The 20,555-nt window shown below is 43.5% G+C and overlaps 1 protein-coding gene across 2 annotated transcripts in view; it reads left to right on the top strand.

Annotated features, from left to right (window-relative positions):
- Positions 1-20,555, top strand: part of TRIO (trio Rho guanine nucleotide exchange factor) — a 283,152-nt gene that overhangs the window by 52,634 nt on the left and 209,963 nt on the right. For both annotated transcript variants that reach the window (XM_054985288.1, XM_054985291.1), the window contains exon 2: positions 18,166-18,240. In XM_054985288.1, coding sequence (XP_054841263.1) covers positions 18,166-18,240 — 75 coding nt within the window. The remainder of the gene's footprint in view (positions 1-18,165; positions 18,241-20,555) is intronic.

Consider the following 20,555-nt stretch of genomic DNA (forward strand, 5'->3'; position numbering starts at 1 on the left):
ATTATTAAGCCATTTATAGGCTCCTACAGCAGAAGTACATCGACCAGTTTTGTAGTATGGGCAAATAAATATGGGTGAAAGCAGCCTCTTAGTCACCTTAAACCAAAAGGTCATGATCTGCACTTCGTATTGGGCCCAGAAGTGGAAAGCGGATAGAGTTTACATAGAACATGCGTTCTGCTCCTTGTGGAGGACATTTGTTAACATCCTAGTGACTGCTGAGCCACCTGCAAAGGCAGTCTCAAGTAGCCGAAGCATTGTGATTGTGGTCAGGCTTGCATTTTCCAAATCTCAGTCAGTGAACCAGCTGAAGGTGGAACAATGCCCTTCTAGCCAGCTCGGTCAGCCGGGCATCTGGAGTCAGCAAGAAGTCCAGAAGGGTTGCAAGGTTGCTCCTTCATGGGGCATGCATCCAGCTCTAGAGTTAGCATTGCTACCAGTTCACAACACCTCTGTCTTGTCTAGATTAAGTTTCATTTTGTTGTCTGACCTCTTCTAGTCCCTTACAGCTTCCAAACACTAATTTAGGCATATCTATCCCATCCCTGGACTTTTATGAAAAGTGGGGAGCGGGGAGTGTAGAATGTCACCTGCATATTGGTAACAATTCCCCCTAAAATATCTGAGTGAACTCTGCCAGTGGTTTTATATAGATGTTAAGCGGCACAGGACAAGATGGCACCTTGTGACGTGCCAAGGAGGACAGCAGAAGTTCCCCTACCATCTAGGAAGGACTGAAACCAATTCAACACTATCCTTGAACAGCCCTTTCTAGCCAGGCACTCTGGAGGGATTACATGGTTTATGGTATCAGACTGGGAGGTCCAAGATAACTAGCAAGACGTACTGTGCCTGTCAAGCAGACCAGTGTAGATCATCCAACTGGGGAATCCAGAAGCCATTTCAGTTTATAACCTGAATAAAAGCCAGACAGAAAGGAATCCATATTATTGGTCTCATCCAGGAATATCTGAAGCTGACCAGCCCTCACTTTCTCCAACACTTTACTCAGAAATGGCACATAAGGCACCGAGAACACAATCCATGTAACACCTTTTAGAAGGACCAACCTAGTGACACATCATAGTGTATGGGCTTTCGAGTTCACCAGCACCCTTCTTCAGGCTGATAGTTACAAAACCAAAAACCCTGTTTTAAAAAGCACTTTGGGAAGGGAGAATGCCACGGAACATGGTGTTACGTTAGTCACCAGCCTAAAATTATAGTCTGTTGCATCTGAAATTGATTTCTTCAACAGGATCCCTTCCACTGCCGCCTTCAAAAATGGAGGGAATGATCCTCCTCTCAGTGAGCCATTGATAATATTTTGTTATCCACTGAGATAAGTCTCCTCTGGCAGATGGTGTTAGCCAGGAGGGGCAGGGATCCATTGAGCAAGTGGTAGCTCTCGAAGGTCCCAGTATACAGCCCTCAGCCTCAAATTTCACAGTAAAAAGTATCTATAAAAACATGACTTGCAGAGGCCTTAGGACTGTCCATCTGTTCTGTAGACATGGAGTCCATGTGAGATTGGATGTGCTGTATGCTTAGCAAACTGAGCTCATCGGAGACATCCACTGCTTGATCTTAGGGATCCAGCTGTAGCAGGCCTCCTAAAACCAAGAATGTTATTTCTGGACCCCCCTCGAGTTACTTGTTATCTTTTTTTCCTGAATCGCCACTTTCCTTTCTTAGAGCAGACTTGTTATTGACTCTATGAATGCTTGAAGCTGCCTTAGGCTGAGTAACACCACTGTTTGATCAAATGCAGTTCTAGGTGATTCTATGGGGTGCTCACTTCTGAGGCTCGTTCTCAGCCTTATAAGCTGAGGGGCTTTTAACTGGAGAGATCCTTGAACTTTCTACACAGAAGGCTTGTGCTTTACCACTGAGCCTGAGGGCCCGCATTTAATTCTGTTTTTGCAAAGTTCAAACTTACTGAAGCCAAGAATGAATAATTTGGAGATCTGTGACTTGTGTGTTGGTCTACACCACAGAGGACTGAGAACTTTGCAAAAATCATTATCAAAATCATTATCAGCTTTAAAAACTCTGAAATTCCCATTACTCAAGGCAGGCCTCTTTGGATTGCTTCGAAGGCCAGCTTGCAAGCGTTACTGTGAGTAGTTTGGCATTTGCAGTGACAGCATTTGGCACGGTGGCCAGGAACTGTGAATTATGCATGCGTGAGTACCAGAACAGGGGGATTGGAGGTGGTTACCTTGGATGGGTAAAGCCTTGGGGAAAGCAGCTTATGAACATAAATGTACAATTAGGTTTTTTATTTTTTTGCACAATCAAGAAAGTGTGTAAACTTTTGCAATAGTTTGTCAACACAGTCCACAGACTGTGTTGGTTGGGATTTGCAGGCAGCGTATGAACCAAACCATTGGTCCAGTATGATTGCGTGATCCCTCTTTGGAAGTAACTTCAGGGCATTGGCAACTAGTAAATCCTCGGGGTGCTTTTGCCTTTGCAGTTTAGTGATGATTCTTAGCCTGGTGGTTAGGAATACCAAGTTGTTCCTGAGCCTTGAAGAGGAATCCTTGATCATCAGGTGACAAGAAAGTGTGTTGGATGGGGTAGTACAGATACCCCTTGAAGAAAGGTAAAAAGATGTTCCCAGAGCACACAAGTCGGTGCATTGTTAAATAGGCTACATGCACAAGCTGTCCTGGCAGCTTGCAGCAGCTTTTCATCCCATTAACTGCTAATCTGGGTGTCCTTACAGGATGGTGAATGGGAAGAGAAAGCAAAATAACTCCAGGATCATGCAAGGATAGGAAGCCAAAAGCATTGTTCAAAATGTAGGGTTATGGTGAACCCTTCTAGTATTCAGGGGTGTAGAGAGGCTAGCATGCTCTCCGTCCACTGGGCCCAGAATCCTAGTAGCTATGGAGGAGAGCAGATCCTATAAGAGCCACCAAACACTTAACGGGTTTCTAGAAAATTAAATTAGTGGTTGTTTGGAAACTTTAGTGTAAACATTGCTGGAAGTAGGCAGAACAGTGCTAAATATTTTTTCTTGGGGGATGGTTTAGGAATTAAGAGGCATTTGTGAGTGTACAGTCCTGAATAACATGGGGAAATGTCTTGGAAATGTTGCCTTGGGGTAGCTCTTCCACAGAGGAGGGTGGCTCTAGGTCACTCAAACCTTATGATGAGACACACACCTAACTGAAGGTTAAGTATTACATTTTTATATTGACATGGTTTACTTCTCTGTTTGTGTGTTCTCAGGGGAGCGAGCCAGTTGTGGCAGGGTGAATTCAGCCACAGAGCAAGTGCTTGGTTGGGAGAGGGCAGGGTGGAGGGGTGTTTCTTCGCCGTCGCTTATGTCACTGTGATGTTCATTGCTGGACAGAACACCCGACTTAACAGGCAAAACAGACGGTGAGTGAAGCAGCTGGCTGAACTGAGTAACAAAGGGAGTCGCCACCCAAATTTTTGATCCACATCTGGGAAGCGTAATCCTCAACCCACTGGAGTTTGCCTCCACCCTCCACCTTTGAAAGTGAAGCCAATTTTATGATGAATAGGAAAGATCTGTGTGTACCTTGGAAAATGTTCCATCTGATATCCCCAATGTTTGTAATTTATACCCCCCCCCCCAATCAAATTGTATTTCCAGATCTTTGATTTTTAACATAGCCGTGTCATCTGCAAGTCTCTCGCTTGAGGTAACGAGACGCTGCCTCCGATGCTTTGTTCAGGGTGGCAGAGAGAAAATACAACTCGTGGGTTGGGCTATTTTGACATTAGAAGATCACGTAAACGGGGAGTGGGGGTGGGGGCGAGCTTTGATAAGATTGAACTGGTGACGTTTTCCGGCTCTGAAGGTGGGAGGCAGGTGAGATAACTGCAGGAGCGGAGGCAAAGCAGTTCCATCTGGCTGGGTGCTGGGTTTAAGCATATTCTCTGGCTCTGCAAAACGATGATGTAATCTGTTCTGCCGCACGGGGCTGCTGACTGGGGGTAGACCGTTCTGTTGCTGCGTTCCGTACAGCGGCTGCGCCTGCTCCTTCTCAAGAGTGATTTCTGAGTTACTGTAAAGGCAGGTGAATCCGTGCCCCTTCCTGGGTTTGAAATGGGCTTAAATGTTGCATTGTCTTGGAACATAGTGGCTGTGGGTGGGATGGTGGGGGGAAGGGAGCAGTGATCAGGGTTATTCTCTTTTCTGCTCATACAATTCACGACTGTCAACATGAAATCTTTGGGACATCTGCTTGGGGATTGGATGCTGCTCTTATCCTCTGCTTGAGGAGGAGGACGAGAAGGAGGGGGAAGGAGAGGTTGCCAATAGCAACCACTTCCCTACTTTGGAGGAAAAAAATGTACGGTTTTTCACCCCCTTTTGTGCGCAGCTTATTTCCCCTTATACATCAGGGCTAACTGCAGGCAAATAATGGAAAATCCCCGATCTCCTTTTTCTACAATAAAAAACAAGCTTTTCTTTTTTAAATAATACTCTTGTCAATGAGTTGCAGATGGTGCTTTGGGGTATGTGAGGCAAAACCTAGCTCTGTGTCCCAAGTAATTTTCCAGGAACACAGTTTGTGGAGAATTGTGCAGAAGAGCACCAAGCCTTTGCATCCAAAAGACCCCCTATATGGTTTTTTAAAATGGACGATTAAACAAAATCCTGGATTTAAGAAGACAGATGAGCTGGTAAATGAATGCTTCTATCAAATGGAGGTTGTCAAATGATGAAAAGCAAGGGCTACCAGTTTCTAATTGGCAGGTAATTATATACTAGATACCTTTGGCACAAGCCTGCAGTGCTCCTTATAATATCCATCACCAGCTTTTAGACAGGTGGTGGTCCTGCTTGTATTATTATGAGCAATAGGAGTTTCTCCAGCACTGTCTATGCGCTGATTCTCCATTGTGTTGAAAATATATTAACTAGTTAGGGTAGTAGCTAAGAGACCGAGCTCTGAATTAAGAAGTTTGAATCTCCTTTGAATCTAGTCACTGCCACAAACTTGCTAGCTTGTCCTCATAGCCTTGGTAGCTCCCCAATCTGCAGTAAGAAGGATAAGCGTGTAAAATTGAACCTGCCTTACAGTTTGGTAGGGATTGCAACAAGATTATATATGTGAAGCTCTTTGGATGCTTTCGCAGAGCATGCAAAGGTTTATGTGGTGGTTCTGTTCCAGTTAAATATAGAATATGGTTTTTAGTGGCTAAGGTCCCTTCTCAGGCCAGACTTTGTAAAATGGGTAATGAACAGAAGTATGTGTTGTCACAGTTTTGTTCAAGCGCAGGAAGAAAGATACGCCATTGGCTCTTGGCTGCAGGACTCAGTTTTTTGAGAATCTTGGCTTTCTGTTTGGGATGTTACAGGGATGGTGGAGGGAGTTTCTGTGGCTGAAAAGAGAGGTCTGAAATTGCTTTGGGCAATACCTAGCAAAACCTCTCAAGGACATATCAAGGATATTGAGGGGGAGCTCAGGGCTTCAGTATTGAGCATATTAATGCTCTTGCGTATGATTAGCTATACTGCAATAAAATTACGATACGGGAAGGAATATATGCAGATTGGCTTAAGTTGCATAATTTGTGCCGATTGCTTAAATTGAGTGTTTCGTTGTGCAGAATTTAAAATGGAAAGTATACACAAGGCATTTTAGGGGAGGTAACAGTTGAATCTTCACACAAGAAGTTTAGGACTGGCACAGTTAAACACAGGAGGTCTTTTGATCTAAGCTGCTTTGTTTGCATTTGGATGCTTTTTGCTTGTCTCGATACCTGTGACCTGTTGAGAGATTTTTTTTAAAAAAAAGCTCAGCATTTTTCACTCCAATAACCTATCTCCCCTCCCCTCCATCATCACTCCCTTTTATGTCCTACCCATTTAAACTCCTGATATGGACGTCCAGAATTCAGTGGAATGCTTTTCTGAGCCCATGGCTTGAATACAAAGGCCAATTTCTACCTGTAGGAGCAATTTTGGCAGATTTCTTGCACCCACCATAGACCCTCATTGCCCCCCCCCCAGCTTTTCCAAAAAGTCCTTTGTTTCTCAGGAGCAGCTTTGAGGAGTTCAGCAGGCAAGGGGCAGTGGTGGAAAGTGACAGAAGTCTGTCCAGTCTGCAGAAATGTCTTCTGTCCACAGAGAACATTTGGATCTAACTCAGTGTGTTGACACAATTGGCAAGAAACAAACCCCAGTTGATTAGAGTGGCCCAGATCAGATGTTGCAGTAAACAGTCCCCCCCCCATCCCCGAAACCAGGAAGCCTTTGGCCTCTGCTCTTCCATGTGCAGCAGGAGGAAGGAGTGTGTGAGCTTGAGGGATTCTTGGCTTGTTTTGTTACAAATGAATAAGCTTGACATTGAATGAAACTACCATTTGGTAAAAAATAATTTTGGTTGTTCAGTATCTTTTTAACAGGCTTACCTAAGTAGTGGACACTTTTAAGGATCAAATGGTATGAACCAAGGTGACTGGTCTTTAACTTTTTTCTTGCACAATAACTGACAGATCTTTAAAACGAACTTCAACTTTCTAGGTGTCAGCGCTCACCGTCGCTGCTGCTGGGCGGGGCGTCGGCCAGGCCTGCCCTGACGTCAGAGGGGTGCCAGGGATGCCGCAGGACCCTGCTCTGTGGAAGGGGGGGCGGTATACCTCGCCCAGACTCCCTCTCAGTCCACTCGCTGGCCTGCTCAACCTGGTCTGCTCACCCTCTGCAATCTCCACCATTCCTTCCTCCAAGCCTCTGCTCTCACACTGCTCTACTCCAACTCCACACCATCACTCCTCCTCAAACCCACCACCCCAGAGTTCTTCCCAGCCGACCTTTATAGGGCTTCCTTTCACTGCCCCGCCCTCCTTGCAGGCCCTGCCTGCCAGGCCACACCCCTCCTTGGCCTCCCAGCATTGGCCTGGGCTGTCTCAAGCTGCTGCAGCTGGGGTAGCTGGCTGGGCTGCCTGGGTCAGCAACAGCTGTGTCTTGTTGGCTGGCTGCCAGGCCTCTCTGGCTGAGCTGATTGCTGAAGGCAGGCCCAGCTGTGGCCCCTTGGCTGGCTGCCCAGCTCTTCCCACAGAGTGCCTCCAGCAGCTCCACCTGGAGGGGCTTGGCTCTTAGCATCTCCTGAGCTAGGTTACTGTCCTCTAGCTGGGGCGTGGTTCTGGGCTGTTGTGGCTGCTTCTCCTCCTTGGCTGGTAAGGGCTCAGTTTGGGCCACTGCTGGGTCCCTATTCCCCCTGCCTTTGCTCTTTCCTTCTGGTCTGTTTAGCCCCCTATCCTCCCCCTGGAGGGTGGGACTAGCTGGTCTCCCCCTGCCCCTTCCAGCCCTCTGAGACTTTGGCCTTCTGCCCCTTCCCCCTGGTGCAGGCAGGTTTTGGCCCTGGTTGCTGGCTGGGGTGGCAGGGCAGCTGTCTCCTGGCTGCCTCCCCTTGCTTCCTCCCGGCAAGGTCGGGGGCTGAGGCTCAGACCCCGGACACTAGGATTGTTTGTTTACCCATAAGCATTTGAGCTTGCTGGAGTGTATCAAAGCCCCTAAGTAAACTGCTGGCTGTTTCCCCCCAGAACCTCCTAGTGCTTGCTGGGATTCTTTTGGAACACTTCAGATCCGATGTATGCAGAACTATTTAACACAAATGAGTTGCCTCTTGGCTCTAAAGAGATCCTGGCTTTATACATTCCAAACGCTTTGGACGTGGGGATTCTGGTTCTACAGTGAAATTAGATGCAGTACAAAAGCAAGACTGAGGTCAGTGTTCGTGTGATACCATGTAACAGCTCTTCATATGTTTTCTTGCGCTTGTGGAGGCCACACTTTTGTATGTACCTCCTCTGTGTGTATGTGTGAGGACATTTAACTGTCTCAAATGATGGTGGGGGGCCATTGTGCATCTCTAGGCTGCAGAATTGGTTCTTTACCTACACGGTACTTAGGTGGGCTGTCCTTGGTTTTATATGAACAGCTCCCCCCCCCTTTTATTCTGTGTTCCAGTTGGTTTTGTATCAGCAGCTCCCCCACCTCCTTTTTATTCTGTGTTCCTTTGCTGGCAAAGGTAACATTCAAAAAGCTCCCATATGAATTTTATAATGGGTGGAATTTGGTCTGCCTGATGCACATGCTAGAATCGAATGATCTCATCCCAGTCAGATGCTGCAGTAAGGAAAGGCAAGCTTTTATCCTTGTTGTGACGAATGAGGTTTTTAAAATGTTCAGTTTATAATTAGGGTTGGTATTCTCTCACCACCACCCTTGCAATAATAATCTTTTTCACTGAGGAAGAGTTGGGCTGTATTTTGAATTGGAATAGCCTGTGCATATTAATACATTGAGGTAGAGGCCATATTTTTACTGAAGTGCCACTGGTCAGTCTTGTTTTTCTTGGGCATAAATCACTAATCTGGAATGATGGACTCTCAGTGGTAAAACTCTTGAAATCAAGGTGAGTATTAAAACTGTGATAGAAGCAGGCCTTGTGATATGATGATTGCAATAACTAATAGCTAAGACTGGAATTTCGCAGATTCATGTGGCCACATGATTGATTAATTTGAGCGTGGTCTATTGCTGCTTCAAGTTATCCAATTGCAGAAAGTGATGATAATAATAACAGCGCTTATATACTGAGTAGTGTCCCATTCAGAGTGGTGAACAAAGCCAGTGTTGTTATTCCCGCTGAGAGGAGTGCTGCCTGCTGAGCTCATGGCAGTAGCGGGATTTGAACCAGCAGAGTGCTGACTCACAACCCAACCACTTAACTGCTATACTACAGCAATAAGCTGATTGACTATTCCTGAGTTCCTGTTTACATAGTGGGAAAGCCAGAGATGCCATTGGTACAGACAAATATGCATGTGACATAGGGTGAGAAGTGGGGGAAGGTACATACAGGTCCAATAATTGTGTTCTTTTGACTTCAAAAGAGGTGGCAGATTGGTAAGAAGTTGGTGTATTGTGACCACACCCTAATGCACACATTCAGGCTTTTGTGCTTGGTGCTAATTTTTTTTTTTAATTCTGCATCTCATTGATTCAAATTGAGCATTAAGGAAATTGATGGCCTGTATAAATTATAGAAAATGGAAGTAAATTTGGATTAGTTTTCACCTTCTTGATTTTGCTTGCTATAGGGAGCGGGATGGCATCCAAACTTTGATCTCATGACAATCTCAGTTAAAACGTGGTTCTCATTGAGAGCTTGTGTGATGTAATGGTTAGCCTCTTCCACTGGGTTTGAATCCCCAGTCTGCTGTGGAAGCATGCTGGGTATCCTTGGGCCAATCACACTCTGGCTGATTCCGCACATGTTGGATAATGCACTTTTGATGCACTTTAGCAATCGTTTGGAAGTGGATTTTTTGTTTCACACACGAAAAATTCAGTTCCGAATGATCTCTAAAGAGGATTGGAAGTGCATTATCCATCGTGTGCGGAATCAGCCACTATCAGCTCATAGTGTTCTTGTGAGGACTAAATGAAGAGGGGGGGAATGTTGTAAGATGCTTTGGATCTCCATTGAGGGGGAAAGTTGAGTATAAATGAGGCAAACGTATAAAATACTTTCCCCGTCCTAAGGATTGAAAATCTTGCTCAGCTTTCTTCTTGGCTTCTCTTTGCAGGCATTGCATGTATACTTCCAAGCATAACTTCAGCTACCATGGCTAAAAACTTGGTAAAAACTGCAGTTCTTAAGGATCTGAATTTTGTGCCCAGTTCCACTTTCTGTGCTTCCACATAATGCAGAGCCCCCCTGGACAATGGCCTTCGTAGAATGTTAGAACTATGAACTTGCCTTTGATGATCGTTGATACTGAGAGAAAGAGAATCATCAGAAGATTGGACTGGTTTCTTAACTCACCTCTGCTATCACTAGTGAAGTCTTTAATTGTTCTAAGTGTTCTGTTCATATCTCTTCCCCCTCCCCTTGGACTCCAGAGATCAGATAAAACTGGCTCATCTTGAAATTGTGATTTTGGTAGCTGATGGGTGGTTCGTTCTTCGTATTCAAATATAGGAGTGTGTACCCTAGAACACACTCAGTAAATCTAACTTTTTTTTTTACCAAATCTGAGAAAAAAATCAGAATTCCTTGAATTCTAAATTGATTCTCTAATTTGGTCCAGCTATTTCTGGAAAATTACTCCCCCAGTCCACCAGATAGCTCCCAGAGTGATTTTCCCATAGAAAACAATGGCCACATTTTACCGATTTTTTTAAAATGAAAATTCAGTAAAAATTTGGGATACCCGTGTTTTGATTTGGAATTCCCGAATTTTACCGAATCAGCCAACATTTGGAATTTTAATCTAAATTCTGAACTGAACTGCGAAGTTCTATTCAAATATCAGTGTCTTAGTGCCATGGATTTCTCTGGAAAACATATAATAGATGGAAAGCTAGAAAATCAGAGTTTTTACTTGAGTATCTGTAAAAAAACATGTGGCTCTTTTTAAAAAAAAGTTATTTACCCATCTGTTAACTATGGTGGCTTTAGGAAGATGGTGTTGGAGGATGGTGGAATGTAGTAACTGCGTCATCAATTATGAGGGTTTTTTTTCCGGGTTTCCTTACAAAAGCACCTTTGGGCAACTCCATGTGAGTGAAGCTCACCTAGCAGTGATTGTTTGGCTAAGCAGACATGCTTGTCAATCGTGGTTTGAAGCAAACAATTCTGTAATCGCTCTGTTAAAATTAATGGTCTTCTTAGGGTTGCACTGTAAGGAACCTGGTTTGCCAGCTTTGCATTCCTTGCTGTTAACTTTTTCTGTTCTTAGTGCTGTCACTAAAAGAAAAAGTGAAACAAAACATCAGAAGAATCATTGCAAGGTGCTACAGCTACTCTGTGTCTGGTTCCTTTTAGCAGGCAGGCTGAGCTCCCTAGCAAAAAAACAGTATGGTGCTGTCCTGACACACTTTCAGCCTGAGAATTAAAGCATTCAAGTTCAGTTCAGACTTGCAATAGGTTTTTGAAAATGCACCCACAACCTGGTTCTTCAGTATCCTGGCCAGGTGGCTTTCTGCAGGGCCCTTCTATCATTTACATGCAAAAATGGGAGGCAGCCTTCTCTGCCCCAGCTAGTGCTGGTGGTGCTAAACAAGGAGAACTTGTTGCTAACTGTCCAGGGGTGAGATCATGATCCAGAATTAGGGAATCTGCTGTCAGAATCACTGAATGGTTTCAAAGTTAGGGCATGGCGTTTCCAGGCAGATGGGGAAATCTAGGGTTGGGCTGAACTCCCAGAATTGTTCCCAAATGCTTCCTTCAGTCAAAGAATACCATTTCTTCAAACTTATTCCTATTAGTGTACTGATGGCATGTAAAATATTAGCAGCCATGGCTTAGTTTTGAACTGTACATATGGTTAACAGTGACCTCATATATGTACAAATGACTTAAGAGTTTTAAAGATTTGGGCTGTATTAACCTTTTCCACTTCTTTGTTTTTAAAAGCTATTGGGGTCCCCCACGGATTACTTGATTGTCTTGTTACCTTCCTCTAGCTGGTTTGGCATGGCTGTGTCTTTATAAAGTCAGGAAAATACGAGCATCACGTTGCTGTTTTTAAATGAAGCAGCAATGCAGTGCAATAGGTGATTCATCACTGCAGCTGACAAGCTGGTTACATGAGTTCTGTTGAGATCTATTCATTAGGCAGAAATATAGGAAGGTAGGCATTTTGGATTTCTGTCTGGTGATTTCTTAAAGCACTAGACTGGCAGTAGTGTGTGGGTTTTAAATACCTCACTTTGGTATCATCAAAGCTGTTCACAACAATAAACCAAAGTACAGTGTAAAACAGTAAGTTATTAAAACAATCTAAAGAGCATTGCAGTTAAGAAATTAACTCCTGATAACTTGAAACCCCAAGGCCTGCCTTAATAATAATACAAAAAAGTGTTACAGCCATTCTTAAAGGGCCAGTCAACTGTAACTGAAGTACCTGAACCAGAAGGGAATTTCACTAGATACGATATTTTAGGGGTCATAGATCCAGAGGAGTTAGCTGTGTTAGGCTGGAGTAGCAAGAGTCCAGTAGCACCTTTAAGACTAACCAACTTTATTGTAGCATAAGCTTTCGAGAGCCACAGCTCTCTTCGTCAAATGCATCTGACGAAGAGAGCTGTGGCTCTCAAAAGCTTGCGCTACAATAAAGTTGGTTAGTCTTAAAGGTGCTACTGGACTCTTTGATATTTTTTGAAGAGTTTGGTCCAGATTTTCTAGACCTGACTCTGTCTTCCTGCAACCATACAGCAGCTGTGGGGAATATAAGTTTAAAAATAAAGGATAGCTCAATTGGTCTCAAAATGTTGATGCGAGGGGAAAGAGGAGCTGCTCCCTCCTGCCATTTTTACACACAGAAACAGCACTGGGGGGAGCATGGAACAGCAAAAACAGGGAAATAATACCCCTCAGTGCTATTTTGGTTGTGGTTGGGGGTTTGAACCCACGTTCCAGTCAAAACAGTAACTATTACACCACACTGGCTCTCATTGTCTGATGATTGTGCATGTAGTGTGTCATGTAAGATGCTGCTTTCTCAAGACTTGGCTTCATGAGGGATGCTTGGTTTGAGCTTTGACCGACCTGTCCTTCAAAGGCTGCGGCTAGCATTTCTGGGCCTAGAGGGTAACTCCTTTGACGTGGGTTCCTTAATTGCAATTATGCTGTTCTTGTTCTAGAAGGTTGACCTGAAATGATGTTTGGTTTAGAAATAAGTACTGTGGGAAAACTGCGCATTTCAAAGTGCAGTGGGATCTTTGAGATGGGAGGCACACGCTGAGGGTTTTTAGAAAAGATAGCCCCTCCAGTGCTTGGAATGGAATCTTGCATTTCCACTTCTCTTCTTCCAAGTCTCTGTGTGTTGGCAAGCAGGGAACTTGCAGGGACAGAAAAGCTAACTAAAGGGAGGAAAGCAAGCAGGGATATATGTGCAGCTTGAAGAGAAGCTGATCTGTGAAGCAGTCGGTAATGAGTGAGGCCTTCCAGCTGCCCATGCATGTACGCTCTCTGTGGTGGCCCCCACTTTATGGAATGATCAACCTGAAGAGGTTAGGAAAGCTCCCACTTTCTTGGCTTTCCACAAAGAATGCAAAACTGAATGAATGAAGAGGGCTTTTTTTGCTCAGATAGGAAGGCTGTAATATAAGGAAGCTGTCTCAAAGAGATGCATCAGTCAAGGGATAAGGAGAGATTGTAGACCTTACTGCTATTACTGTAAATAATGATCCTACTGTTTAGATCCGGTGTTGTTTAATAGGTCAATCTTAGAACTATTTACGCTTCATTTCAGCATTTCTGCTGGTTTTAAATCTTTGCAGATATATACACACCCTATTTATGTGTGTATTGAAATGATGTTGAAAATGACTGTATTTACCCACACTATGTAATTCACCATGAGTCTCAGTGACAAAGGATGGACTATAAATAAATAAATAAATAAACATGAACAGTTCATGTCTGGATGGCAGCCTAGGCCATTTTCTCAGTTAACAAAAGAAATACTAAAGATCATACTGTATTGCACTGTTTGAAGGTCTGTGTCTTTCATTCATTCATTCATTCATTCATGCACAGTCCCTTGCAAAAGAAATAAATGTAAGGTGTTAATGCCTATACAATATTCCTGTATAATATGGTGGAATCTGGTGTGTTTGTGAAGTACTAAATTCCTTATGCAGAAAATGCATCCTAAAGGAATTTTAAGGATTTCTGAGTTGTTGTGAGATGGCTTTTGTTTTATTTTTAAAAACAGAACAAGGCAGATCTATATGTAGAACCATAAAGTACAATACTAAAAGACAAGTTGGTAAGATAAAACAGAACTGTGGCTGTTACATTCGAAAGAAATCATAGCTTAAATATTTAAAATATTTTATTTTTTCCTGCTTAGATTGTGGGAAAGTGCTATCTGGGTTTGGAAGCTTCAGGTTGAGAGGCTATTGTGTCTTAACTGTCACATTTGTGGGTATGGAAAAGGGGAAAAAAGTGACACAACGACAATTCTTAAAACACTCCTGGAAAAAAAAGTTGCTTTGTTTTGATTGAGAGCGCCTACTCTTTACAGCAAAGCCTTGTGGCTCAGGTCAGCTCGGGCTTTACAAAATATGAAAGACTCTGCTTTGTTTGGGTCAAGAAAGCAAAAAACTGAAGCTAAATGGATGGTTCTGGTATATTCAAAAGCCAACCCTGAATGTATTGCAAGGGTAATTGTTTCCCATTGTTTATATAATGTCCCGTACATGCAGGATTCAGTGGGGAGGGCTATGTACCTCTGCAACTCGGATCTCTGCGTGCGTGCCGTGCTGTCTTCTTCGCTTGCAAATCCTGGGAATACTGCAGGCACTGCAGTGGGGAAGACAGCAGCGGGAGCTGCAGATTGGCCTGGTTTTGAAAAGATGACATCATCTCTATTAATGTGTGGTACTGAGGATGCTCGCTCAAAGAGGTCTGGCGAGCGATGTGCAAGCAGAGCTTGATGCAGATATTTATGGCTCTGCGCACACATACTGTGACTTCAGAAATCCTCCTCCTTCAGATCTTCAAACATCAGTATTCTGAGGTTATTTTAGAGGGGAAAATAAACTTGGAGATAGCGGACTGTTGCTTATAAATTTCACAGGGCACTGTATACATTGTTGCTTTTCAAGGTAATTAATCCTGACTGAAACGCCAGCTACTTATTCTGTAATTGAAGTGGGTCGTTTGGACTGGAATCCATTCTATGAGGGATCATGTCAAGACAGACTTCCAAAAGATTCGTGAGGATTCTATCATTGGGTTATGCTTATAACCAGTGCTAAAGCTTGCTGGAATGTTAGTCGAAGTGGCTACGGAGGGGTGAATGTGTGCAGATTGCTTTCTCCACAAAGGAACTGCTTTTTAAAGGATTGCAGGGGCTGGCTTCAGCTTGGATGATAGCATCTTGCCTTTGGAATGCCCTCCCCTTTGAGACTGGCCCGGTGCCTATTCTACAGTTGTTGCTGTGAGTTTAAAAGTAGGCCTCTGAGGCAAGAAAGAAGATTGGCTTGGTGAATGGAGTGCAATCTGAATGGACAGTAGCTGTACCTGAGAGGACAATATGGACTGCAGTTTTAGTCTCTGCAGAGAGAAAGTGTTCATTCTGGGCAAAGCCTGCACTGGCTATGTGGTCTGAGAACTTCTGTCCAAGTCAGGCAAACCGTGTGTGCATTTGAGAGAGAAAATGTGTGTATATCTGAGACAGAGATTAACCTATCTAAGTCAAGCAAGCTGAGTGGAAAGACCTGAGTGAATCTGTGTCTTGTGGATATGAAGGGAGTTTATTCCGTTAGTGAAGAACTCAATATGGCAGAGTCTGTGACTTACCTTTAAGATATAATTATATTTGAAACTTCCAAGCTTAAGAGCTGTTCTGAAACCAATCCGCTTATCAAAATTCTGCAACCATCACCCCTATTTAAAAATAAATTCTATTTTTAAGAAAGGAAAAAAAGATCCTTTTTACCTCACAACCACTCTTGTGTGCTGACCGTTCTGTCAAACTACCACTTATCTCAAAGCCTTCCTGTAGTATCAGTTAAGCAGAAGAGATCTAAGGCCTTTGGTGGCAGCAAAAACTTTTTGGGGAGGCAGTAATACCTCACAAACTAAATAGGGAAGGTGTTCTCAAGGTATAAACCCAGGTAAAATAGAGTATACCTGGTCTCTGTGTGAAGGGACTTAAAAAGTGCGTTGGCCCTCCTGAGGTAAAAGTTTAAGGTAATGTAAGGAAGGAATTTAAGGACCAAAGCCAAAGGTTTTTAAAGGTTCTGGAAATGGTCGCTCACAATAAGCAAAACGTTGCACCAAGCAGCCTCCTACAGCGTGCGCGTCTGCTTCCAAATGAGCACTTCCTGCAAATACAGAGAATTTGTTTGAAAGGCCTCGTGCTCCAAGGAGGTAGAGGAAAGCCCGGACCAATTTTGGGTAAGGGGTGTCATTTGGATTCCGTTCCAAAAGAGACAGGAGGGTTTGTTCTCTGTATGGCAATTGGTAGAGATAACGAAGCCCAGAAATATGAGAGCGCATCTGCTGAGGATGTGGAGTGTTAAATGTCTACTCAGAATGAGCGCCAGCCCTTGCTTATTCAGTCAGTTGATAGGGAGCACCCCAAAATACTTTTTTGTTTTGTTTTGCTCTATTTGAGACCCTTTGAGTTTTGTCCCCAAGATTCATGAAGCAAGTGGATACTGGGAAATATATCCTCTGAATTGGCACATTTAGCAACACTGTTTTAGTAAAGACCAGCCGTTCATCAGCTCATTGCTCTACCTGACCCGCCAACTAAGATTTCCCTCGCAAGCCCTGCTGTCTTTGCCCTCGGTGCCTTCGGAGGTGAGGCAGGGGGTGATTAGGGATTTTTTAAATAGCAGTGTTACTTGGGTATCTGCTCTACTCTTAGATGCCAAGTTGAAACATTTCCAGCTGGAATTGTTTTACAAGACTCCTTTTTAGCTATTCAATGTTTTATGCTGTTTTTATATTCTGTCTGGGTTTTTAATGCTGTTAATTGTGAACAAGTACCATGGTTTTATGTTTTGATTATTTTTTAAGCTGCCTTGAGAAGCTTCTGTGAAGAGGTGGCATAGAAATTTGCTAAGTAAATAAAAACTAAAGGCATTCTATGTAAATAAAAGCATAATATCTGTGTAATAATACCATAATAATGTGGACGACACATTTTTCCCAGGCAGTAAATCTTACACAGTAAAGTTGATTGTCCAGTAACCTGTTCAATTCTTGTATGATTACTTTCCCTCAGGGTATATTTAGATGATACATACAATGTGGGTCAGGTTAGTCCCTGACATGCCTTTACCACTGGGGGACTTTCCTGCTAAAGTGCCTGTTGTTTGTGAAGGCTGGTGAGTAGTGAGAGGTGGCAGAGGGGGTTTAGGCCTACCTCCCCTGTAGTTTTCCCAGCACAGAAGCTCTGTTTGCCCCTTCCATGTGATTCTAGGACCCACAGAGCCAGGGAAAGGGGCAAATAGGCCCCCTCGCCAATGGGAGGGAAGCCCCCCGCTCCCTCACAAACCTCCGTGAGTAACAAGCACTTTGGCAGGTGAGTCCCTCAATGTATATATGACTTCAAATTGAATCGGTGGATCCCCAACTAGACTCACATGGTATCTATCCTTTCATTCTCTTTTCTCAACTTTTCTTCCTCTTACTGGTTTTTAGCGAAGTCTTTTTTTTAACAGCACAATCCTGAATATGCTTATGCAGAAATAACCCCCACTAACATCAATCCAATAAGTGGAGTGGGAGAAAGGAAGAAATAGCAATGTGCTGGTTGCCCTTAGGGCCGAACTAGACAAAACTCTTTTTTTAACAAGTCAAGTCTGGGTTACCCAAGCCTGTTCTCATTTCCCTCAGTCATCCAGCAGCTGCTGAAAACTAATTTCTCAAGCACGACAGGAGCCCGATTTGGATCAGGACCGTGATGTGGGTGGGAGGAAGAGACTTTAGCCTTCCCACTGTTCCATTTTCCCTGTTGGAAATAGCTCTGGGGGGCATTATTTACACTACTGGGAGGCTGCCTTTTTTCCTCCACCCCACCCCACCCTAGTCTCAGGCCTTTGCCTGGCTCTGGGGCCTAGCTTGACTGAGGCCTCCCTTATTTTTTCTTTGCTTGTCTTTGTTTCTACTTAATTCTTTCTCTGCTCTTTTGAGGGCTCACACTCTTGTTGTTTCCTTTGATTTTATTTTGTGCACCTCTCCCTCCTGAGCAGGTGTCTGTGTGGTGGTTTTGGCCCCAAGCCCAGTCTCAGGGCCACTACCTGGCTCTGGGGCCCAGCTTTGTGGGTTCCGGTCAACATTTTGCAATCTTGGCCAAACTGGGAGGGTGGGTGGAAGAGAGCCTGCTGAAGTCTCCCTGCAAGTTTGGCATCTCTGGGTATGAAGAGGGCCGTTGAAATGCCCTGGGTTCTGGTGAATCACAAAACTAACAAATCATATCGTGAAACAGGACAATTTCGTGGAGGTTCATGATTTGTGGAACGTGACAAAATGTGAAACTCTCTTTTCATTTTTTCCCCGTTTCATGCCCATGTCTAGTACAGACTAGTGGAGCTTGTATTGTACAGTTCTATTAACATGTGGCCCAGCTGTGAGAATGTGGTATTTGGGAACTCTTACAAGAAATGCATGTTAAATACCATTTATTTTGTCTTTTCAGGATTTCGTAAAAATGATGAAATGAAAGCTATGGAAGTCCTACCAATCTTAAAGGAGAAAGTTGCATACCTTTCAGGTAAAGAAATATTTTTAAAAATATAATTCTGAGCTTCATTTACTAAATATCTCATTAATGGTCACCAGCGATACATGCGGCTTTAGATGTAAACAACAAAACACGGACTTGACATCTTGCAGTTCTGACATATCAAAGAAAAATTCAAGTAAATATAAGTTAATATTAAAGCTGCACATGAATGTTTTCTGTTTTTTTTTTTAAATGACAGAAGCTTTTAACTTAATACAAGAACTAGTCTAAAAGAAGCATTTCTCATATTTATCCCCCTTTCATCTCTAACCACTCCTTCTCAGTATTTGTTTTTTTAATGAGTGAAACAAAATATTTCATTGTTCGCTTTTTAATTAGTTTCTTGTATATTTGTGGTTTTACGTGTTTTGGTTGGGGATGCTCCAGATATTCAGTAAGCGACCACCATTCCTCCATGAAGTTCCTCTTTGTCTGCCCTGCCTGGTTGGCATTCGGTTCCTGTTGATCCTCAGCAAGATTATCCCATCAGTTTTGTATTTTCTTCACCAACGGAAGCTGATGGGAATCTTCTGTGTATACCAGAGAAATATGTTTTTCAAGAACCACCTAGGAAGTACCCAATTGCACAGTAGCTCTGTTCAAAATACTCTTGGTTGCTTATGGCTCCTTTTTAGACTCTTTCTTTGACTCTTAGAACTTCTGTGTTGTCTTGTTAACCTAACAACTCAAATCAGCAGGATTCTGAAACAGTAATCTTCACTTTAGGGTTTACAACCCTCAAGTGCGTTCTGCAGACCACCACCCTCAGCTGGATTGTGGGTCCTTGAAAATGGGCCATGTTTTTGTGGCTTTTCAGAAGGACCTGCTGCCGGCGTATAGAGCAAGGGTGCCACACATTTTGCTGCTTTTGTGCATGTGCCAAAAGAAGCAGCAACATGATGAGGTCGCTCAGTGGTGCATAGGATTCCTTCTCCCTGTTGTGACCCTTGGTTTGTTCCTTGGCTTGTATTTCCTGTCCTTTACTGTCTTAGAGCCTTGCTCCCATGGCTCTAGTCTTCAGATGGTTGAGATCATAACTCTGGCTCCCCCTCTTCATGTCATGTGACTTACATCATGTGCTTGCTGCCATCTGTGAGTTAAAGGTAGATCTGGAAATACTGAAGAACATAGTTCTTGAAGGCCCTTGGAGGTGTTTGCTTTACTGGGACCTCGTAAATGGGTTTTGTTTTGAAACTCAGTCCAAGTTTGCCACTGGCTAGCTGCCCAAGTGGTTGAAGATGGAATGAGAAGTTGCGTGATGGCAGAGTCAGGTTTTTGAGTCATAACACAGAAATGGGCCAACTACAGCCCCATATGGTGCTAGATATCCTTCAAGGGATTGGCAGTAGGTTGCTTTAATGGCTTATGCTGGTTAAATAGACTGTGGCTGTGACATTCTTTCAAGTTAAGTGCTTTAAAAGCTGTTGGGATTACTGTGCAGCAGTCTCTTTTTCCCACAGTCCCTAAGCAACTGACTACTTAAGAGGATGTGTTCTGCCTCCTAGGTCTGTGTGGCTAAGTAGTACAAAACTGCAGAATGTTAAAACTTTGTTAAGACTTTTCTGTCAATTCTGAATGCAAAGTCAGTGCAACTAAAATTGAAATGATTGGTAGAAATCTCATGTAGAATACAAAATCCAAAGTAAAATAATCGTATAATCTAGAGGCAAACCATTATCTCAGGCTTAATTGTCTGATATAGATAAGCAACATAAAAATTATGCGTCTCTGATCAAGGAGATGCCATTTTATTTAGCCTATTGGTCTACGTTTATATACATAGGTGTAATGTCAGCAGTGCCTTTGAACTAGAGGTGTGCAGTGCCAGCAGTATTTCTGAATCGGGAAACAGTTCCGGAATTAAGCAATTTCTGAAGCAGCAAGCAGCTTTGGAAATCGCGATTCGGGTCGCTTCGGGTATGCTTAGGAAGGATTTGGCCATTATTTTTAATGGGGAACATGCTCCCAGCTTTCCGGGAGCCTGGGGGGGGGCATTTTCTTTCCTAGTCACACTAAACTTGGTGGGGACATTCTCCTAACTTGTCTCTAACAACCCCCTAAGTTTTAGAACAATTGAATGGTACCTGATCCTCCTCCACTTTCCATTATTCCCTATGACGAAAAACAAGGGGGCTTTCTAGGTAGCTTGGGGTGGCATTTTGTAAGCAAAATGCACCCAATTTTCAGGGGTCCTGCTCCAACCTCTCCTCCCAAGCCTCCCCACAAGTTTCAGGGAGATTGCACTTTGAGGGTCCATTTTATGCCCCACAAAGAAGGTGCCGCTATCCTCCTCCACTCTCCAT

The sequence above is a fragment of the Eublepharis macularius genome, chromosome 7, assembly GCF_028583425.1.
Source record: "Eublepharis macularius isolate TG4126 chromosome 7, MPM_Emac_v1.0, whole genome shotgun sequence".
Classification (NCBI taxonomy): Eukaryota; Metazoa; Chordata; class Lepidosauria; order Squamata; family Eublepharidae; genus Eublepharis; species Eublepharis macularius.